The sequence below is a fragment of the Schistocerca americana genome, chromosome 2 (genome assembly GCF_021461395.2).
Source record: "Schistocerca americana isolate TAMUIC-IGC-003095 chromosome 2, iqSchAmer2.1, whole genome shotgun sequence".
In the NCBI taxonomy this organism is placed as follows: domain Eukaryota; kingdom Metazoa; phylum Arthropoda; class Insecta; order Orthoptera; family Acrididae; genus Schistocerca; species Schistocerca americana.
This window is the reverse complement of record NC_060120.1, coordinates 4,576,360-4,596,256: the sequence shown is the minus strand read 5'-3', so window position 1 is coordinate 4,596,256 and position 19,897 is coordinate 4,576,360. Positions and strand designations below refer to the sequence as shown.

At 37.9% G+C, this 19,897-nt stretch overlaps 1 protein-coding gene across 1 annotated transcript in view; it reads right to left on the bottom strand.

Annotated features, from left to right (window-relative positions):
- Positions 1-19,897, bottom strand: part of LOC124595545 (ATP-binding cassette sub-family C member 4-like) — a 291,780-nt gene that overhangs the window by 145,923 nt on the left and 125,960 nt on the right. Inside the window, exons 5-6 of the mRNA XM_047134323.1 lie at positions 11,454-11,679; positions 1,848-2,004 (exon numbers count right to left, since the gene is read on the bottom strand). Coding sequence (XP_046990279.1) covers positions 1,848-2,004; positions 11,454-11,679 — 383 coding nt within the window. The remainder of the gene's footprint in view (positions 1-1,847; positions 2,005-11,453; positions 11,680-19,897) is intronic.

Here is a 19,897-nt window from a genome sequence, read left to right as displayed (position 1 = left end):
GTCTGTATATGTGCGGATGGATATGTGTGTGTGTGCGAGTATATACCTGTCCTTTTTTCCCCCTAAGGTAAGTCTTTCCGCTCCCGGGATTGGAATGACTCCTTACCCTCTCCCTTAAAACCCACATCCTTCCATCTTTCCCTCTCCTTCCCTCTTTCCTGATGAAGCAACCATGGGTTGCGAAAGCTTGAATTTTGTGTGTCTGTGTGTGTTTATTTGTGTGTCTATCAACATACCAACACTTTCGTTTGGTAAGTTACATCATCTTTGTTTTTAGATATATTTTTCCCACGTGGAATGTTTCCCTCTATTATATTTAATGTGAAATTAATATGATGACTAGCTCAGAAGAAAATAATGTTTATATGTTGTGACTAACAAGAAAGTTCATGTTCCCAGAACGAAATTTTCACTCTGCAGTGGAGTGTGCACTGATATACCACTTTCTGGCAGATTAAAACTGTGTGCCGGACAAAGACTTGCACTCTGGACCTTTACCTTTCACAGGCAAGTGCTCTGCTAACTGCGCTACCCAAGCACGACTGACAACTTGTCCTCACAGCTTTACTTGCACCAGTACCTCATTTCCTATCTTCCAAACTTCAAAGAAGTTCTCCAGCAAAACTTGCAAGACTAGCACTCCTAGAGGAAAGAATGTTGCAGAGGCAATTGCCCAGGCTGTGGCTAAGCCATGTCTCCACAATATCCTTTCTTCCAGGAATGTTAGTGTTGCAAGTTTTGCAGGAGAACTTCTGTGAAGTTCGAGACGAGGTACTGGCAGGAGTTAAGCTGTGATGACGGGTCGTGAGTTGTGCTTCGGTGGTTCACTCAGTAGAGCATTAGCCCATGAAAGGCAAAGGTTCGAGTTCAAGTCTCATTCCTGCACACAGTTTTAATCTGCCAGGGAATTTCATGTTCATGTTAATTATAAACAGTCAACAAAATTGTTGTTGCTGTATAATCTCAAATGTAACACGTGCTTCATCAGAAAACATGTATAGAACATTACAAGACTGAAACAATATCAAGCAATACAAAACCAAACTGTTATCAATATTTTCATTTTGTTATTCTGGCTCAATTATTGGTACTTTCACATATTCTCCTATAAAATTTTTTCTCTGCTACTTTTTCCCTACTCCCTAAATCTCCTGATACATGATATTTTCATGGTAGTGCATCTTCTATTTGTAAAGAAGTTTAATTAAAATGTTTGTTGATAATTCGTTAAGCACCTCATTAATGATGTACCCACACTAACATAAACCACTGATGTTACTTTAGATTGAGGTGCAGTCTCTAATAGTTATCTTATTCTACTGTGATTCTTCTTGACTCATTCAACATCCTTCTTCAGGGTGGGGATCTGAAAAACATGTTGTGTGAGTATTTCTGTCCGCTATGGTCTTTTTTATATTCTGGATTGTCATCTACATTTGTTCATTTATTCTGCCCATCCTATTTGGTGACCCCTACACTGTCTCTCATTGGCAACCTTTCAACCAATGATTCTGTCCTGTCTCTTACTTATGTTTTCCTATCGAGATATTTTTGATTTATTTATCATTGCTTCTGCATTAGCTATGTCTTCTAAGTAACGGGGAATGATAATCTGTATTTCCAACTGTCACGTATTTTCCATTTAAGACTTCTTACTCTCATTGTTATGACTCTGTTTGCAGAAAATGTATCCATTAAATCACACATCTATACCACAATAAGTTTGAGTTATAAGAGCAGAAATTAAAGTACAGTACATTTATAGTAACATTACTCTGTGTGTGAAAAAAACACTATAATAATTATTGGTTTAAAATTATACTAAATAATTATTTCATTTTATTTACCTTCGAGCTACTTCAACAACTTTTTCAAAGGGTTTTTCCCAAGCATACATTTTAATTACTTGTATCCCAGACACTATTTCAGTCATTATACGAACTCTGTAATCAGTCCGCACAGCTATTTGAAGACGAAATTTTGATGTCAGCTGACTCATATAACCTGTAAAGATTTAAATGAATTATTTGATGGCTTTCTTTCTGTTGCTAGCAGCATTATAAAATGGAACATTTAGTAATACCTGGAACTATTTTAGGGCATTTAGACTAGAAGTTGGAGACAACACAAATACATCATAATTATAAAGTCCATTTAAAAAATTGGTATTTGTAAATGGCTAAACATAATGTAACAACAGTCTGTGAAAAACAAACTCCGAAAGTTTGTTTTGAACACGATGCCATCAAGTTAGTATGGAAACGGCAACAGGGGCACCACCAACTGCAGATGCTGAAAATGGCTGTGAATCAGGCAGAGGATGCATTTTACTTGCTACAATTTGCACATTGCCAATCAGCAGAGAGTGTGCACAGAGTTTTCCTTCCCAAGTTTTATACGACACATCCAGTTCACAACAGCATAATGAATTGGTACAGAAATTCGAGGATCCTCCTTCTTTGCTGAGAGAACTGTCAACGGAATCACCTACTTTGACTTGCTGCAGTTGTGTCATGTCACAACTTGAAACTGTTAGCAGGGATTTAATCTTTCAGTAATTCACAATTGTGAATGAGGTTATGTGAATGAGATGTTGTCACGTTGCTGGATAGGCCACACTGCTGTTGTTGACCTGGCTGCCACAGTCACTAGACTTGACGTCTCACATTTTTTTCTTGTGTGGTTACATCAGTGGTGGTGTGTATGCTCCACCAGTACCGCAGAACCTCAAAGACTTGCAGCACAGCATTACAGCAACTGTTCTTACTGTCACTCCTGATATTCTGGGTCGGGTAGGGGCGGAAATGGACTACGGATTAGATTTATGGCACATGATAAAGACTAGACACACAGAAAAAAATATATAAACATTGTAAAAAAAACTCTGACAATTTGCCTTTTTCACATTGTATAATTTGTTACATTGTTCTTGTCCATTTATCTGTATCAATTTTTTGAAATTTCTCACGGGCTTTACAGTTACCTTGTACTTCTGGTGTTATCCTGAAACAGCCATAAATTCCTCAAAGTATCTTAGTTATTTATAAATCATAAGCCATGTAGAATAAATTTATATGAATTGTTGAGGAGTCTGTTCCAGCATCCATTGAGGGAACTGGTTGGACCAACAGCAAATTGTAACACATGTTGGAAAGAATAATAGCTATCATCCAGGTTCCAAAGTAAAACTTAGATTATTCCGGCAACTGACAGAGAATGTTGAGAACACCAGTCTTGTTCACAGAATTTAAAGGAATCTCACTATCTGCAGCATTTTCTCTGGAAATTATCACGGCCCCTGAATCTGAACTGAGCAGAAAGCTTGAACCAGAGACTGTGAAGATACTGTGACATTCTAGGCAGGAACTTCCTAGACTTGTGCAATAAGTTTGAGAACTGCAGGGTCTCCCCAAGTACAAAAGCAGTGCACCACATATCAGAGCTGCTAATCAGGTACGTAGCTGTGTGGGACGCACAAAAGAATTTTTTAGATTAGGCAACTCCCCATCCAACCCACATAATAAAGATAGCAGTAGCGAAGTAGAAGGTATTAGTGTAAGATCCAAAGAAATGACCCCCACAGATAAAACTATGAAAATTCTAGTGATCAACTGCAAAAGCATTCAGATCAAAGTGCCAAAGCCTGAAACACTTCCAAACAGCACATAATATTAGTAACAAAAAGCTGGCTAAATCCTAATATTGTCAGCAGTGAGATCTCCGAGGTAAATCTACACGTATGTTTAAAGAATACATTAATGGGAGATGGAAACTCAAACCAGCTGAGATAAAAATTGAAGCTGCATGTGAGATAGTTTGAGCAAGGGACAGTATCAAGGGCAGGCATAAACTTGTAATTAGATCCCTTCAACAACCATCAGACTTGCCCTCAGACATGACCAAAACATTTACGAGAAACTTAAGCTTCCTTGTGCAGATGTTTCCTAATCACACTGTCATCACTGGAGGAGACTTTAATCATCGAACAACTGATTAGGGAAACTACAGTTTTGTACATGGCTAGTGTAACAAGACATCCTGTGAAACAACACTAAATATTTTCTCTGAAAATTACTTGTGACAGATGGTTTGAATGCACACTCATGAACCCATGACAGAAACATAAAAAATCTAATGGCAACAAATGGACTTGACCTCTTTGAGATTTTTGGTAACCATGAGAGAGTTGCAGCAGCAGTGATCATCAAAATACAAAAGGCAACTAAAACAAAGAGGAGGATTCATATGTTCATTAAACTGGGTGAAAAAACAGTAGCATATCATATGAAGAAGGTATTCCGAAATTTAGGGATGTTGAAGTCCACATCCTTATGAAGTCCACATCCTTATGCTCCTTTATAAAGATGGGTCCAGGAGGACAATCACAATTTGATTCTCACACCACAACTATGACGCATGTTCAATAAGTAATTAAACATATTTTTTCTCAGCCGATTTCAGTTGAAAATGCAGAATTTGGTGTGGGGCATTGCAGAATATTCCTGCTTCAGCCCCTACAGTTTTGTGAAGTTTCGATAGGTGGTGGCACCGTATACAGCCTTCAGAATGGCATCTGTAATGTAGGTGCATTCCAAGCAGAGAGCTGCAATTGAGTTTCTTTTGGTAGAAAACCAGAGCATCACAGATTTTCATAGGTGGTTGCTGAATGTCTATGGAGACACGACAGTCAACAAAAGCACAGTGAGTCACTGGGCGAGGCATCTACCATCGTCACAACAAGGTCGTGCAAACCTGGCCAGTCTCCTGCGTGCTGGCTGGCTGCACACAGCTGTGATTCCTGCAGTGTTAGAACATGCAGACGCTCTCACTGGATGGATCTCAATGAAACACATCACAGCTCAACTGGGCACCTCTGTTGGTAGTGTTGACACACTCATTCACTAGCTGGGGTGCTCAAAGGTGTGAGCCAGCTGATGTCCTTGCTGCCTAACGGAGAACCATAAAGAGCAATGAAGGACTATCTCTGCAGAATTGCTTGCATGTTACGAGATTGATCATGAACGTCATTTTGTCAACCATCATCACAGGCGATGAAACATCGGTTCAATACTTTGAACCACATACAAAATGACAAACCGTGGAGTGATGCCACACAACCTCTCCTCTGAAGAAAAAGTTCACAGCCGCACCCTCAACTGATTAAATCCTGGTAATTGTCTCCTGGGACTCTGAAGGGGTTATTCTGTTTGACGTCTTCCTTCATGGAGCTATGAGCAACTCTGAGGTGTATTGTGCTACCCTGAGAAAATTGAAGAAATGACTTCAGTGCGTTCATTGCCTCAAAAATGTAAATGAACATCCCCTTCTCCATGACCATGTAATGCCTCAACCAAGTCTACACTTCAGAGAGGAGCTCACAAAGCTTTACTGGGCTGTTCTTCCTCATCCACCTTACAGCCCAGACCTCACACCTTCTGACTTCATCTGTCTTTGGCACAATGAACGATCTACTCTGTGGGTAAGAGCACATGAATGATGAGGAGGTTATTGCTGCAGCAAGACATTGGCTCTGACATCAATCAGTAGAATGGTATCATGCGAGCATACAGGACCTCTCTGTAAGGTGGTGTAAGGCTGTCACATTGAAAGAAGATTAAGTTGCAAAATAGGGCTTTGTAGCCAAAGAGTGGGAAATAATATGGTGCACTGGAATCCTGAATAAAACCAACCTGCTTTAAAAAGTGATCCTGACTTTATGTCACTGAAATTGTACAAGTTGCCATGGCCCCATGCAACCCCTGTCAGATTCCGTACAGAATTTGTAGTTGAGTTACCCACTATTTGTAACTATAATATACCATAGGGTGCTCAAAGAACAAGATGAGCCCTGCAGTTAAAAGGAAGCATAGGTTACACCCATCTCAAAGAAGGGGAGCAGGAGTCATCCCCAAAACTACCATCCAATATTACTGAAACCCATGTGTTGTAGAATTGTAGAACATATTCTGAGCTCAAATGTACTGATGCACTTTCAACAGAATGGCCTCCTTCATCCCAACCAACATGGACTCTGGAAATATCGGTTATGCAAAATGCAACTCACACTTTTCTCAATACAACTGCCTGAAAGCCATGGATCAATGGTAATAATGTAGATGTAGTATTCCTCGATATTCAAAAAGCATCTGACTCGGCAGCATATCAGTGTGTATTAATGAAAGTATGGTCATATGGGAATCAAATGAAATTTGTGCCTAGTCAATGCACATAAACAAAAGTGTAGGCATATGGGGATTAAATGAAATTTGGGAGTAAATTAAAAATTTATTGGTAGGGAGGATGCAGGATGTTATCTTGGATGGAGGGTCATAAACAAATGTAGAATAACATTCTGCCATGTTCAAAGCACTTAAGCCACTCACAGCACTGCATGTGACTCATACTGTCCTCCTCAGTTAGTTTATGTTCTAGGAATCACTTGTACAGAAAAAATATACAGAACTGAGTTGGTAATTTTTACTCGCCACTCTTTACACATTAGAACAACAGATACTCTTCTGCACAATAGAAGGAAGTTGGCAAAGAGAAACTTTTTCAGATTGTTTTCAAATTTTACTTTAGTGTCTGCAGGACATTTTATATCAAAGGCTAAGCTATCAAAAATTTTAGTTGCAGAACAGTGCACCTCTTTTTGTGCTAGAGACAATTTTAATGTGGAGTAATGAATGAAATTTTTCCTTCCAGTATTGTAATTATGTTCATCACTGTTCCTTTTGAACTGCATGGCTTATTTACAACAGAGGGGATAAATATACTGTGAAGCAACAGTCACAACTGCCAACTCCTTAAATATATATCTGCAAGATGATTGTAGGTGAGCACCACATATTTGGTCAGATATGACACTGTCCATTGTCACACAGTTAAATGACTTAGACTGATCGCAGAAAATACCAGTTGGCACCATTTTATTATTTAATGCTTGTAAAATATAGTCAGTGAACATGTAAATGGCATTCTCAATAGAAAGTAATGGGATAGATAAAAAATCTACTCACCATGTGGCAAATGAGAACATACACATAAAAAAGGTTTTAGTGACATATTAAGAAGGGTGTCAAATCAGATCCTGCAAACTACAGACCAATTTCACTAATTCCAGTGCTAGGAAAAGTCTTTGAAGGCATAATATATAAGCAGATGTATGAGTACCTAGAACTAAATGGTATGTTAAGTGCATCACAGTTTGGTTACAGAAAAGGAAGGTCAGCTATACATGCCATAGAGCTCTTAGTCAGAGACATTCTAGCAGCATTTGCGGACCATGTGCACACACAGGTAACCTTATGTGATCTGAGCAAAGCTTTTGACTGTGTTGACCACTCACTGCTGCTCTCTAAACTTGAGTACTATGGAATATGTGATAAAAGTTTAAAACTCATCAAATCATACCTCAATAAAAGGAAACAGGTGGTGAGTTCAGGAAGTCATCTGTCAAACATACTCGAGGTTCAACACGGAGTGCCACAGGGATCTAAATTGGGACCACTTCTTTTCCTTGTACACATAAATGACTTACCAGGAAATATAGATTTAAAGACATTTATGTATGCAGATGATACAACTTTTCTATCTGTAAACCATGTACTTGATAACCTTGTAAGTGATATGAAATTGGCAAAAGAAAATGCAACATCATGGTTTAATGCCAATGGTCTGCTATTAAATGAGGAAAAGACACAGAATATGTGGTTCAGTCTATCAAAGAACTCAAAAATAGAAAAACAAAAGGCAAAGTTTTTAGGTATTGTACTTGGCAACAGTCTAACATGGAACTCTCATGTTGATCACATAGTGGTTAGGTTGTCAAGAGTTATATATTTGTTGAAGAGACTGATGTGTTGTGTGACATTTGAGTATGTATGGACAGCGTACTTTGCCTTTTTTCAATCTGTTTTAAGGTATGGGTCAATACTCTGGGGAAACAGCAGAAAAATAAATGAAACTATGGTGATCCAGAAGAAAGCAATCAGAGTAATGGCTAAGGTAGATAATACAGGGTGTTTCAAAAATGACCGGTATATTTGAAACGGCAATAAAAACTAAACGAGCAGCGATAGAAATACACCGTTTGTTGCAATATGCTTGGGACAACAGTACATTTTCAGGCAGACAAACTTTCGAAATTACAGTAGTTACAATTTTCAACAACAGATGGCGCTGCGGTCTGGGAAACTCTATAGTACGATATTTTCCACATATCCACCATGCGTAGCAATAATATGGCTTAGTCTCTGAATGAAATTACCCGAAACCTTTGACAACGTGTCTGGCGGAATGGCTTCACATGCAGATGAGATGTACTGCTTCAGCTGTTCAATTGTTTCTGGATTCTGGCGGTACACCTGGTCTTTCAAGTGTCCCCACAGAGAGAAGTCACAGGGGTTCATGTCTGGCGAATAGGGAGGCCAATCCACGCCGCCTCCTGTATGTTTCGGATAGCCCAAAGCAATCACACGATCATCGAAATATTCATTCAGGAAATTAAAGATGTCGGCCGTGCGATGTGGCCGGGCACCATCTTGCATAAACCAAGAGGTGTTCGCAGTGTCGTCTAAGGCAGTTTGTACCGCCACAAATTCACAAAGAATGTCCAGATAGCGTGATGCAGTAATTGTTTCGGATCTGAAAAATGGACCAATGATTCCTTTGGAAGAAATGGCGGCCCAGACCAGTACTTTTTGAGGATGCAGGGACGATGGGACTGCAACATGGGGCTTTTCGGTTCCCCATATGCGCCAGTTCTGTTTATTGACGAAGCCGTCCAGGTAAAAATAAGCTTCGTCAGTAAACCAAATGCTGCCCACATGCATATCACCGTCATCAATCCTGTGCACTATATCGTTAGCGAATGTCTCTCGTGCAGCAATGGTAGCGGCGCTGAGGGGTTGCCGCGTTTGAATTTTGTATGGATAGAGGTGTAAACTCTGGCGCATGAGACGATACGTGGACGTTGGCGTCATTTGGACCGCAGCTGCAACACGGCGAACAGAAACCCGAGGCCGCTGTCGGATCACCTGCTGCACTAGCAGCGCGTTGCCCTCTGTGGTTACCGTACGCGGTCGCCCTACCTTTCCAGCACGTTCATCCGTCACGTTCCCAGTCCGTTGAAATTTTTCAAACAGATCCTTTATTGTATCGCTTTTCGGTCCTTTGGTTACATTAAACCTCCATTGAAAACGTCGTCTTGTTGCAACAACGCTGTGTTCTAGGCCGTGGAATTCCAACACCAGAAAAATCCTCTGTTCTAAGCAATAAACCATGTTGTCTACAGCACACTTGCACGTTGTGAACAGCACATGCTTACAGCAGAAAGACGACGTACAGAATGGCGCACCCACAGACTGCGTTGTCTTCTATATCTTTCACATCACTTGCAGCGCCATCTGTTGTTGAAAATTGTAACTACTGTAATTTCAAAAGTTTGTCTGCCTGAAAATGTACTGTTGTCCCAAGCATATTGCAACAAACGGTGTATTTCTATCGCTGCTCGTTTAGTTTTTATTGCCGTTTCAAATATACCGGTCATTTTTGAAACACCCTGTAGAATACATTGTAAACCATTGTTCATTAGCTATAGAATTTTAACAGTAATTAATTTATATATTCTTGACAGTGTTAACAACATACTTGCTGAACTACCTAATTTAAGTGTAACAAATGAAAGGCATGGCTACTATACAAGAACGTGTACTTCTCTGCTGTTGCCACAAAATAGATTAGCTACAACTAACAATAGTTATAAGTATATGGCAATTAAAATATATAACAAATTGTCTAAAAATGGGTCAATCAAGCCTGACAAATTATTTAAAGACAATGTTCATAACTTCTTGTTAACTAATCCATTCTATTCATTAGAAGAATTTTTAGAAATGCCCAATACCAACTTAAATATGTAAAAATTTATTTTGTAAAATTAATAGGTTAAGTGAACTGACGAAGTCTATTGCATGTAATAATGCTGAATGACTAATAAAGAATCTGAATCTGGATGTAGGCCCACATGTTCCTTGATTTTTTTAATAACTTTTACTAGCAATTTTGAGTAGTTTTTGTAGTGTTCAACTACTGCAGAATCTATACATGTTCTTTTCAACAGATGCATTCCATTTTCCTTTCACAAGATCCTTTAATCCCTCAAGTTATCTGTGGTTTTTTATATGGTTGTTTAATGTCCATTCTGGTTAGTTACCTTATCTATCCTGACTATGTGTGCATCATGACCAGAGAGAGCATTTGTTACTGTGGATACAGTTATTTTCTTGCTTTAAGTTCACCAAATGAAACGTTATCAATTAGGGTCCTACTTTCTGTACCCAACAATGCTGGAAAGGTGATTATTGAGATCAAATTGTAGGATCCAAGTAAGGTTTCCAGGTCATGTTTCCTATCAGATAGTAGAGTAAGGAATCCAGATTCTTCACAAAAAGGTCAAAATTTCCCAGTGTGGATATGTATATAGTTATAATTAAAAGTGAACTAATTTTCAGTATTAATTCACAAGCACACACTACAAAATCTACTTGTCTCAATGTTTTTGAACTTGTGTTCTCTCTCTCTCTCTCTCTCTCTCTCTCTCTCTCTCACACACACACACACACACACACACTATTTTTCAAGCTCTTTCACTGTCACATTGACACTATTCCGAAGAACAGCTTGTGCAATGACTTACTTCAGCAGCTGCAACTCGGCAACTAATGGTCATAGTAAAACAAAGGTAATGGCAATTTGCTGCCAACGCGTACCACTAGGTACACTCAGTATGTGCAGCACATTTCCTCTGCCAATTTACATGGTACTTCTAAGTTCAATCTTTTTTTGAACACCTCTCATATACATAACATTAATTCTATGTTGAAACTGACTCCTACATCTCTTCAGTGCAATAGTGCAATATATGTAAGAAATTACTGTAAACTGTCTTTTTATAGTGCTTGGCTACAACAGCTTAGGAATGATCTCATGTAAATATACATTTTATATATTTGTGTCAAATTTTGTATAAATTTATAAATGAAAAATCTGCTAAATATTTTTGACTTATTCCATACAGTTAAGAGATATTTCAGTTAGAACATGTGGGAGGAACATAAGAACATTAACTCTTTTGAAATGTTTATTGCCTGTCTTTATTTTTCTGACATGTTCCTCATCCTTGAGGATCTCTGCACTCTGGAACCATGGGAGGAATAATATGAATAATCTAACATAAGAAATGAGATTCCATTTCCTAAAAAGGTTATTATGTGTTTGTATGTCAGTCTTCATTATTCCTATCTTTATTTTGGCAGGAAAATTGAAGTTATGTATTTTTAATATAGTCTGAAGTATATTCCCTTCTTTTAAACAATTTTTCTTGAGATTTGAGATCCCATTGTTATATCACAGATAAAAAAAACTGTGCAGATGACAACAATAATACTCACTCTGTACAGGGACAGTCTGAAGAAAAATTCCGACTATTCCAATAATGGATGCCCATCCTACAGCCTCCCATATGAACCAAGCAGCAATAATTGTCTGCAGTGGTGTTATCCACACAAAATGGATAAACATGGGTACCATATCAAAGCGACTGACATCATTTGAAAGAAGATTTACCATCTGACCTGCACCAGTTTGTCCAGCTGCAGTCTTACTCAGCCGTATCACCTAGAAACGTAACATAAAAAGCAATGCTTATACTGACAAAAAAGTAAAACAACTATTTCTTCTGCTTGTTTTCTGAAATTTGTTTTGCTTTTGTTCTTTGGTATTACTGAATACAAAACAATACATATATTAATTCACACAGACACACAAAAAGAACTGAAACAATACTTTAACTGGATAGATAAACAATCTACTCACCAATCAGTGGCAGAACACACATGAAAGATGGTTGTAATTGGCAAGCTTTCAGAGCCAGTGGGTCCTTCTTCAGGCAGAAGGGTTGAAGGGGAAGGAAGAGGGGCGAAGGAAAAGGATTGGAGAGGTCTAAGAAAAGGGGTAGATTTTGGGAAAGTCACCCAGAACTGCGGATCAGGGAGACTTACTGCACAGGATGAGAAGGATAGACCGATTGTTGGGGACTGCATTGGATGAGATTTGGAAACCTGAGAGCTTAGAGGTGGAAGAAGGGTAATATGCAGACAAAGATTACTGCTTAAATATCATGTATGAGTTAATAATAGTGGAAAGCTAAGTGCATTGTGCACAACAGAGGTTGGAGGGGGGGGTGGGGGGGGGGGGGGTGAAAAATAGATGGGTAAGACAATGAAAGATGTAAAAAACTAAAACAGAGTGAAGCAAAGAGTAGTTACAGTGAAGGAATGCTGAGACAGAAGAAATTAATGCAAATTAAGGCCAGGTGGATGGCTAGAACCAAGGTCATGTTGTAGTGCTAGTTACCACCTGCGGAGTTCTGTGAAACTTGTGTCTGGGGGAAGAATCCAGATGGCACGCGTGGTGAAACAGGCACTGATGTCATGATTGTCATGTTGTAGAGCATGCTCTGCAACAGCATATTGCGGGTTGCCAATATACACCCTCTGCCTATGCCCATTCATTCTAATTGATAATTTGGTGGTAGCCATGCCGATGTAGAAGGCTGAACAATGTTTACGTAACAGACTGAAGAAAAGATATAGAAATGCCACATGGCATAGCAGCATGATCATAGTCCTGAAGTTATCTACAAGTGTGTGCAGTGAAAAGTATGGAGAGACTAAATGAACAGTGAATAATTATTTTGTCTTGTTAATAAGCTAAGTTGTTCTTAGTGTGTACTACCATAAAAGAACTCAATACTAAGTGTATCCAAAGCAGGTAGTGCATTTGTTAAGACTCTGGCCTCAGTCTATGGAAGATGGAAGCTCATGTTCTCTTGGTTTTGGATTTCTGTGGTTTTCCTAAATCACTTCAGACAAAAGTTAGGGTGGTTTCTATTACAAGCCACTGCCAACAGTCTGTCATCTCCTCATTAAACACAAATGTATATTCATAATGTCTGTATATATGACTTACATTTTCCTTGTATTCAGCTGATAGATTCTATATCTTTGAAAATGATCTTTCTATGAATAAATTACTACTACTAATAACTGGTGCACTGTTCCACAGAATAACTAGTCATGCTGGAAAATGAGAGATTTGAGACTTATGAAAATTAACAAAACAGGGATACAGTAAATAAATAAAGAATACAATTAAAACAAGCAGTAGCAACAAAAATTAAATTAAGATCACAATTCCTGTTTTATGTCTTCATTTTTTGCTCTATGGTACCAAATATTTTCGTTTTGAACTCACTTTTCTTTTGAGGATTTAATAATTAAAATAACTAGGGAAACAGACAAGATATAACATATGATGCAGAGATAAAACTTCAATTTGCTCTGATAATGTTTATAGAGGACGTACTTTCAGATACTGAACAATGTGCACGAATAAAGTGATATAAATCTTCTTTAATTCTGGGCTATGTGATTTAGTTACAATATTTCCATCTACCCTTGAGTACTATACATGCTATTAACATTTTTGTAGATGGACAAAGTAAATGATACACTGTAGTAAAGGAAGAAATGTACGTCAGATAACATTAAACGTGATAGTAAAAATAACAATAAAATATACAAATTAATAAACAATAAAAGTCAAAAAGTAAGGAATTGAAAATCTTTTTTCAGTATTGATCATTTACAATTAATTTGGCGTTGCCACAGACATATGAATTTAGTAATATCATCCAGACACTATACACATCAAAGAGTTGTATATCATAAAATGTATTTTCTGACAACCAGTTATGCAATTTAATTTGAAATAATATATAAAATATGAACTCAGCAAAAGAACACAATTTATTACCGATTTTTAGACAGTTGTCTTTAGATGAGATGTTTGCTTTTGTGGCCTGGTCTCTTGGAGAATCAGTTTTCATTTTCTTTCCAGTACTATTCCGAAAAATATTCTGCCATATGTCAAATTCCATTGTTTTCATTTCGCGTATACTGCTATGATATATGTAAACTACAGCTTTACAACTGTGAATATCCTGAGTTTGCTAAAATTACTAATGTGCAATTCTATTAGAGAAAGTTCTAAATCTCTACTGACAACATTCAACATTTTATATACCAACATATTATGTGCCACAGAGTCAAATACTCTGCTCAGATCAATAAGCAGGACTTCCACATACGGTTTTGAGTCATTGGTGCTAAGTAAAGTTCAAAAATTTTCAGTAGCTTCTACTGTTGATGAATTACCCATAAAACTGCACTGAGAATCATTCAGAGTAGTATTTTGAGATAACTGTTTATATATTTGTTAGTACAACATGTTGTTGTTGTGGTCTTCAGTCATGAGACTGGTTTGATGCAGCTCTCCATGCTACTCTATCCTGTGCAAGCTTTTTCATCTCCCAGTACCTACTGCAACCTACATCTTTCTGAATCTGCTTAGTGTATTCATCTCTTGGTCTCCCCCTATGATTTTTACCCTCCACGCTGCCCTCCAATACTAAATTGGTGATCCCTTGATGCCTCAGAATATGTCCTACCAACCGATCCCTTCTTCTGGTCAAGTTGTGCCACAAACTTCTCTTCTCCCCAATCCTATTCAATACTTCCTCATTAGTTATGTGATCTACCCATCTAATCTTCAGCATTCTTCTATAGCACCACATTTCAAAAGCTTCTATTCTCTTCTTGTCCAAACTATTTATTGTCCATGTTTCACTTCCATACATGGCGACACTCCATACAAATACTTTCAGAAATGACTTCCTGACACTTAAATCAATACTGGATGTTAACAAATTTCTCTTCTTCAGAAACGCTTTCCTTGCCATTGCCAGCCTACATTTTATATCCTCTCTACTTCGACCATCATCAGTTATTTTGCTTCCCAAATAGCAAAACTCCTTTACTACTTTAAGTGCCTCATTTCCTAATCTAATTCCCTCAGCATCACCCGACTTAATTCGACTACATTCCATTATCCTTGTTTTGCTTTTGTTGATGTTCATCTTATATCCTCCTTTCAAGACACTGTCCATTCCATTCAACTGCTCTTCCAAGTCCTTTGCTGTCTCTGACAGAATTACAATGTCATCAGCAAACCTCAAAGTTTTTATTTCTTCTCCATGAATTTTAATACCTACTCCGAATTTTTCTTTTGTTTCCTTTACTGCTTGCTCAATATACAGATTGAACAACATCGGGGAGAGGCTACAACCCTGTCTCACTCCCTTCCCAACCACTGCTTCCCTTTCATGTCCCTCGACTCTTATAACTGCCATCTGGTTTCTGTACAAATTGTAAATAGCCTTTCGCTCCCTGTATTTTACCCCTGCCACCTTTAGAATTTGAAAGAGAGTATTCCAGTCAACATTGTCAAAAGCTTTCTCTAAGTCTACAAATGCTAGAAACGTAGGTTTGCCTTTCCTTAATCTTTCTTCTAAGATAAGTCGTAAGGTCAGTATTGCCTCACGTGTTCCAGTGTTTCTACGGAATCCAAACTGATCTTCCCCGAGGTTGGCTTCTACTAGTTTTTCCATTCGTCTGTAAAGAATTCGTGTTAGTATTTTGCAGCTGTGACTTATTAAGCTGATAGTTCGGTAATTTTCACATCTGTCAACACCTGCTTTCTTTGGGATTGGAATTATTATATTCTTCTTGAAGTCTGAGGGTATTTCGCCTGTTTCATACATCTTGCTCACCAGATGGTAGAGTTTTCTCAGGACTGGCTCTCCCACGGCCGTCAGTAGTTCCAATGGAATATTGTTGTTTATATATTTGTTAGTACAACATATGCTCTACTATGTTCTTGTAAAAGAAATACTTGGGTAAAAGAAATTGGAAAGCAGCTATTATCACATGACCTATCATCTTACTCATCTAAAGGAATAATTACTGCAATCTTTAAACAAACTGAAAAAAAAAAAAACATCTCATACGATTTCAATTTCTCAGCATACAAAGTGGTTGTCACTTAGTAGTAGTAACTTCTGCATACTCGAACACAGATGTTTTTCTGTCAACAATCAGCTTGTTATATTCAATGTTATTATCATTCACAACCTCACCTTTATTATTCATTAATAATGTGAGCATGCCAAGCACATACGTATGTTCACTCTGAGACATTAAAAATATACCTACACCTTCAGTTTCTTTGTCATCATCATTACTATGTCATGTTTGGTTTCTTATAAAGAGCATTTGTGTCATTCAACTTTGAGCTTACTTCATTCTGTGATTTTCTGCTAACCAAAATGACTGACATCAGGTTATGGCGACAGAAAATCTCGTACACATATATTTTGTGAATTCAGTGTTCAGTTATGGTTTTATTCAAGGGATATGTGACACTCAAGTTTTGATGTTAAAATTCTTTTGTGAAAAACCTTTGTCACTATTCTGAACTAAAATTCCATAAGTCTCAATATATGAAAAGAATAGTTGCAACTCACCATATAGAGAGATGCTGAGTCACAGATAGGCACAATAAGAAGACTGTCGCAAAATGAGCTTTCAGCAAACAAGGCCGTTGTTGAAAGCAGGCAACACACACACACACAAACTCACGCACGCAAACACAACTCATACATACATGATCACAGTCTGGACTGTGGTCAGAGACTGTGGTCAAGTGTGTGTGTGAATTGCATTTGAGAGCACATGTGCTTGTGTGTGTGTGTGTGTGTGTGTGTGTGTGTGTGTGTGTGTGTGTGTGTGTTGCCTGCTTTCAACAACGGCCTTGTTGGCTGAATGCTCATTTTGCGACAGTCTTTTTGCTGTGCCTATCTGCGACTTAGCATCTCCGCTTGTTAAATGGTGAGTAGCAAGTATCCTTTTCATAATATTGTTACATTCCATTAATGATACCGCAAGTCTGGACAAATTGAGGTATCCAGATACTTGGTAGTAAGAGTTTTCATTTGTGAAAATATCAGTTGCAAATTATTTTTCAGGCTGAAAAGTCGTTGATATCACTAAGGTCATGCAGCTAAATCAAAATGAGGCTGGTGATATTCAAACAGGTTGGGATGACTTAAATGCAATCTACTGCAATGGAATTTGACCAATTGCAATGTGTTATGATTTGTGCAGATGCAGCTGTCATGTGGGTCAGCCTAAAGATAAACAGAAATTTGCAGTTAATAAAATGGCCTTGAAGGAGAAGTTTTTTGATCATATTATCTCCCAGTAAAGTTGAGTCATCAGTACAAGCATTACCTGATACTGAAGATACCTGTTACAGAAGTAGACAAAAGATTAAAATTTTGAGGATTCTACCAAAAAAATTGAGAACTTTTTTTTAACTGCATGCAATTTGTGCTGTAGATCAACATATGCTTGATAATTTGATTCCAAGGTTATTGAAAAAGGAACAAAAACTGTTAGGATGTGATGAAAAGTCAATGATCTTCACAGCAATTACTGTGAACAAAACAAGTAAATCCAATTCAAAGAACAAAAAATCATTTAACATGGTTAGTGAAAAACATATTGAATGACAATATTGTCAAAATAGGAGACATTTTAAATCTGTGTACAAAAAACTTTTAGCAAAACTCAACACAAAGAAATAATTCTGAGCACCAGACTTTTGAGTGTAGAAGAAGCAAATGTTTCTGCTCCAGGTCGTGATAAAATTTGGTTAGTTGACAGTTCTGCATCAAAACACATGACATCACACAAGGATTGGTTTAACACTTTTAAGTCAACTCAGACATTCAAACTGCAGACAGCTTAATTGTTAAAGCCAACGTTGGAGGAAAATGACACTTCGGAAAATACATTATACATTACTAGGCTAAACAAAAAGGAATTTTTGTGGAAGTTATCACAAAAAGAAAAATGTAAGTTTTTTTGATGACAAGAGAATGGAAATTTGCAGTTCAAGTCTAGCTGCAGCAGGAATTAAGACAGATAATCAGTGTTATCAAATGTTTTTCAAATGTCTATATCTTCTACAGGTGTGTCCTGCTTCATTAAATTCCATAACGATCTGGCACAAGAGACTTTGGCACAATAATTCTGTGACTGAAATCTACATAAATCAGCAAGAGTACATCAGTTGTCTATTTTAGAAGTTCGGTATGGATTATTCGAAACGAGATTCCACCTTTTTTGATCCTGGGACTATGTGCGCACAGTGGTCAATCTTCTGTAAACCAATGTGAGGTAAAGGAGATGGACAAAAAGTCCCACTACGGGCAGTAGGTAGCTTAATGTTTGCAACAACTGTCTCATCGACTGACATCATGTTCCCTATGAGCATGGTGAGTAGATTTTTGCATAACACAGGTCTTGAACACTGCCGTGCTGTTAAAGGGATTATGAAGTAGGGGACCAGGGACCTGACCACTCACCAGCCAGAAACGGGCTACGTAAGCTTGCTAGTACCTGGACCTGTGTCATGGTGTTCATATTAGCAGAAATGGTAACAAGACCACAACTGGGGGCTAAATACATACCAGATTCAGATGCTACTACTGTAGTAATTTACTGGCATAGTTTTCCCAGTGAACTTGGTTTTCAGTTAGAAAAATCAACCACACTCTGTGTTGAAAATTGACTTTATTAAAAAATATGTAACATCACAAATGTACCAGACACATAAACATTAGTACCAAACACATAAACATTAAGTTAACATATGTAAATATGTTGAAAACCATAACATTGAAGTTTGCTACATGTGTTCTTATAAACAGCTGGCAGGTTTGTTCACAAAACATACTGTCAGACATGTCCAAAAGAACGAACACCATTTTTGATTCAGCTGCCATATATAAGCATCACGTAAGAAAAATTCAGACCTCAAGCACAATCTGGCATTGAAATAAATCCATTGGTGACAAGTGAAAATTTGTGCAGACTGGGCTACATACCCAGATTTCTCACTTTATGTTAGCAGTAACCCTAACTGCTGTGGCTATCTGAGCACACTTCCCATCCAACCCAAATTCCCAACTTCTCGCAAACCACATATGCAGCATCCACTGTCCATTACCCTCACTGCTTGCAGTTTCACCTGATTCCTTCAGGAGTTCAGACATTGTATACATCTCCACTAAAGGTATCATTATCTGTTGTCAGGTGCATATTTATTATTATATGCGTGGTGTCTATTCTTTCAGACACATTCAAAATCTTGTAGGAATCAAGTGAAGCTGTGAGCAATGAGATTAATGGACAGTGGGTGCTACATGTACAGTATGTGACAAGTTGAGAATTTTGTTTGGACAGAAAGCATGTTCTGATAGCTTAAACAGGTAGGGTAACTGCTTACATAAAATGGGAAATACAGGTCTGAGTCTTGGTCCGACATGAATTTTCATTTACCACCATTAAATTTATTTAAATGGCCAACCACAGCTGAGATCCAAGTTTCTCAGACATCATGTTATATACAGCTGATGAATCAAAAATGGTGTCTTTTTTTTCGGACATGTCCGTAAGAAGAGACACCACACATAATAATATATAGGTGTCTGGAAAGTCAAATAATGATACCTTCAGTGCAGATTATGCAACTACGCCCAAGTTCTTGCTGGCATCAGGTGAAGCTGCTAGCAAAGAGGATAATGGGACACTGGATGCTAAATGTGCAGTATGCGACAAGTTGAGATTTGGGTTGGATGAAAAGCATGTTCGATAACCGAAATGGTTAAGGTGACTACTTGCATACGACAGGAAATCTGGGTTCAAGTTCCAGTCCAGCACAGATTTTCACTTGTCACCATTGGGTTTATTTCAATGCACGATTGAGGCTAAGGTCTGAGTGTCTCTTACATCACATGTATCTTTGGCATCTTTGTCAGTGTTAGTATGTCAGTTTGGTTTCTAACAAAGAGCTTATTTCACTCTGTGAT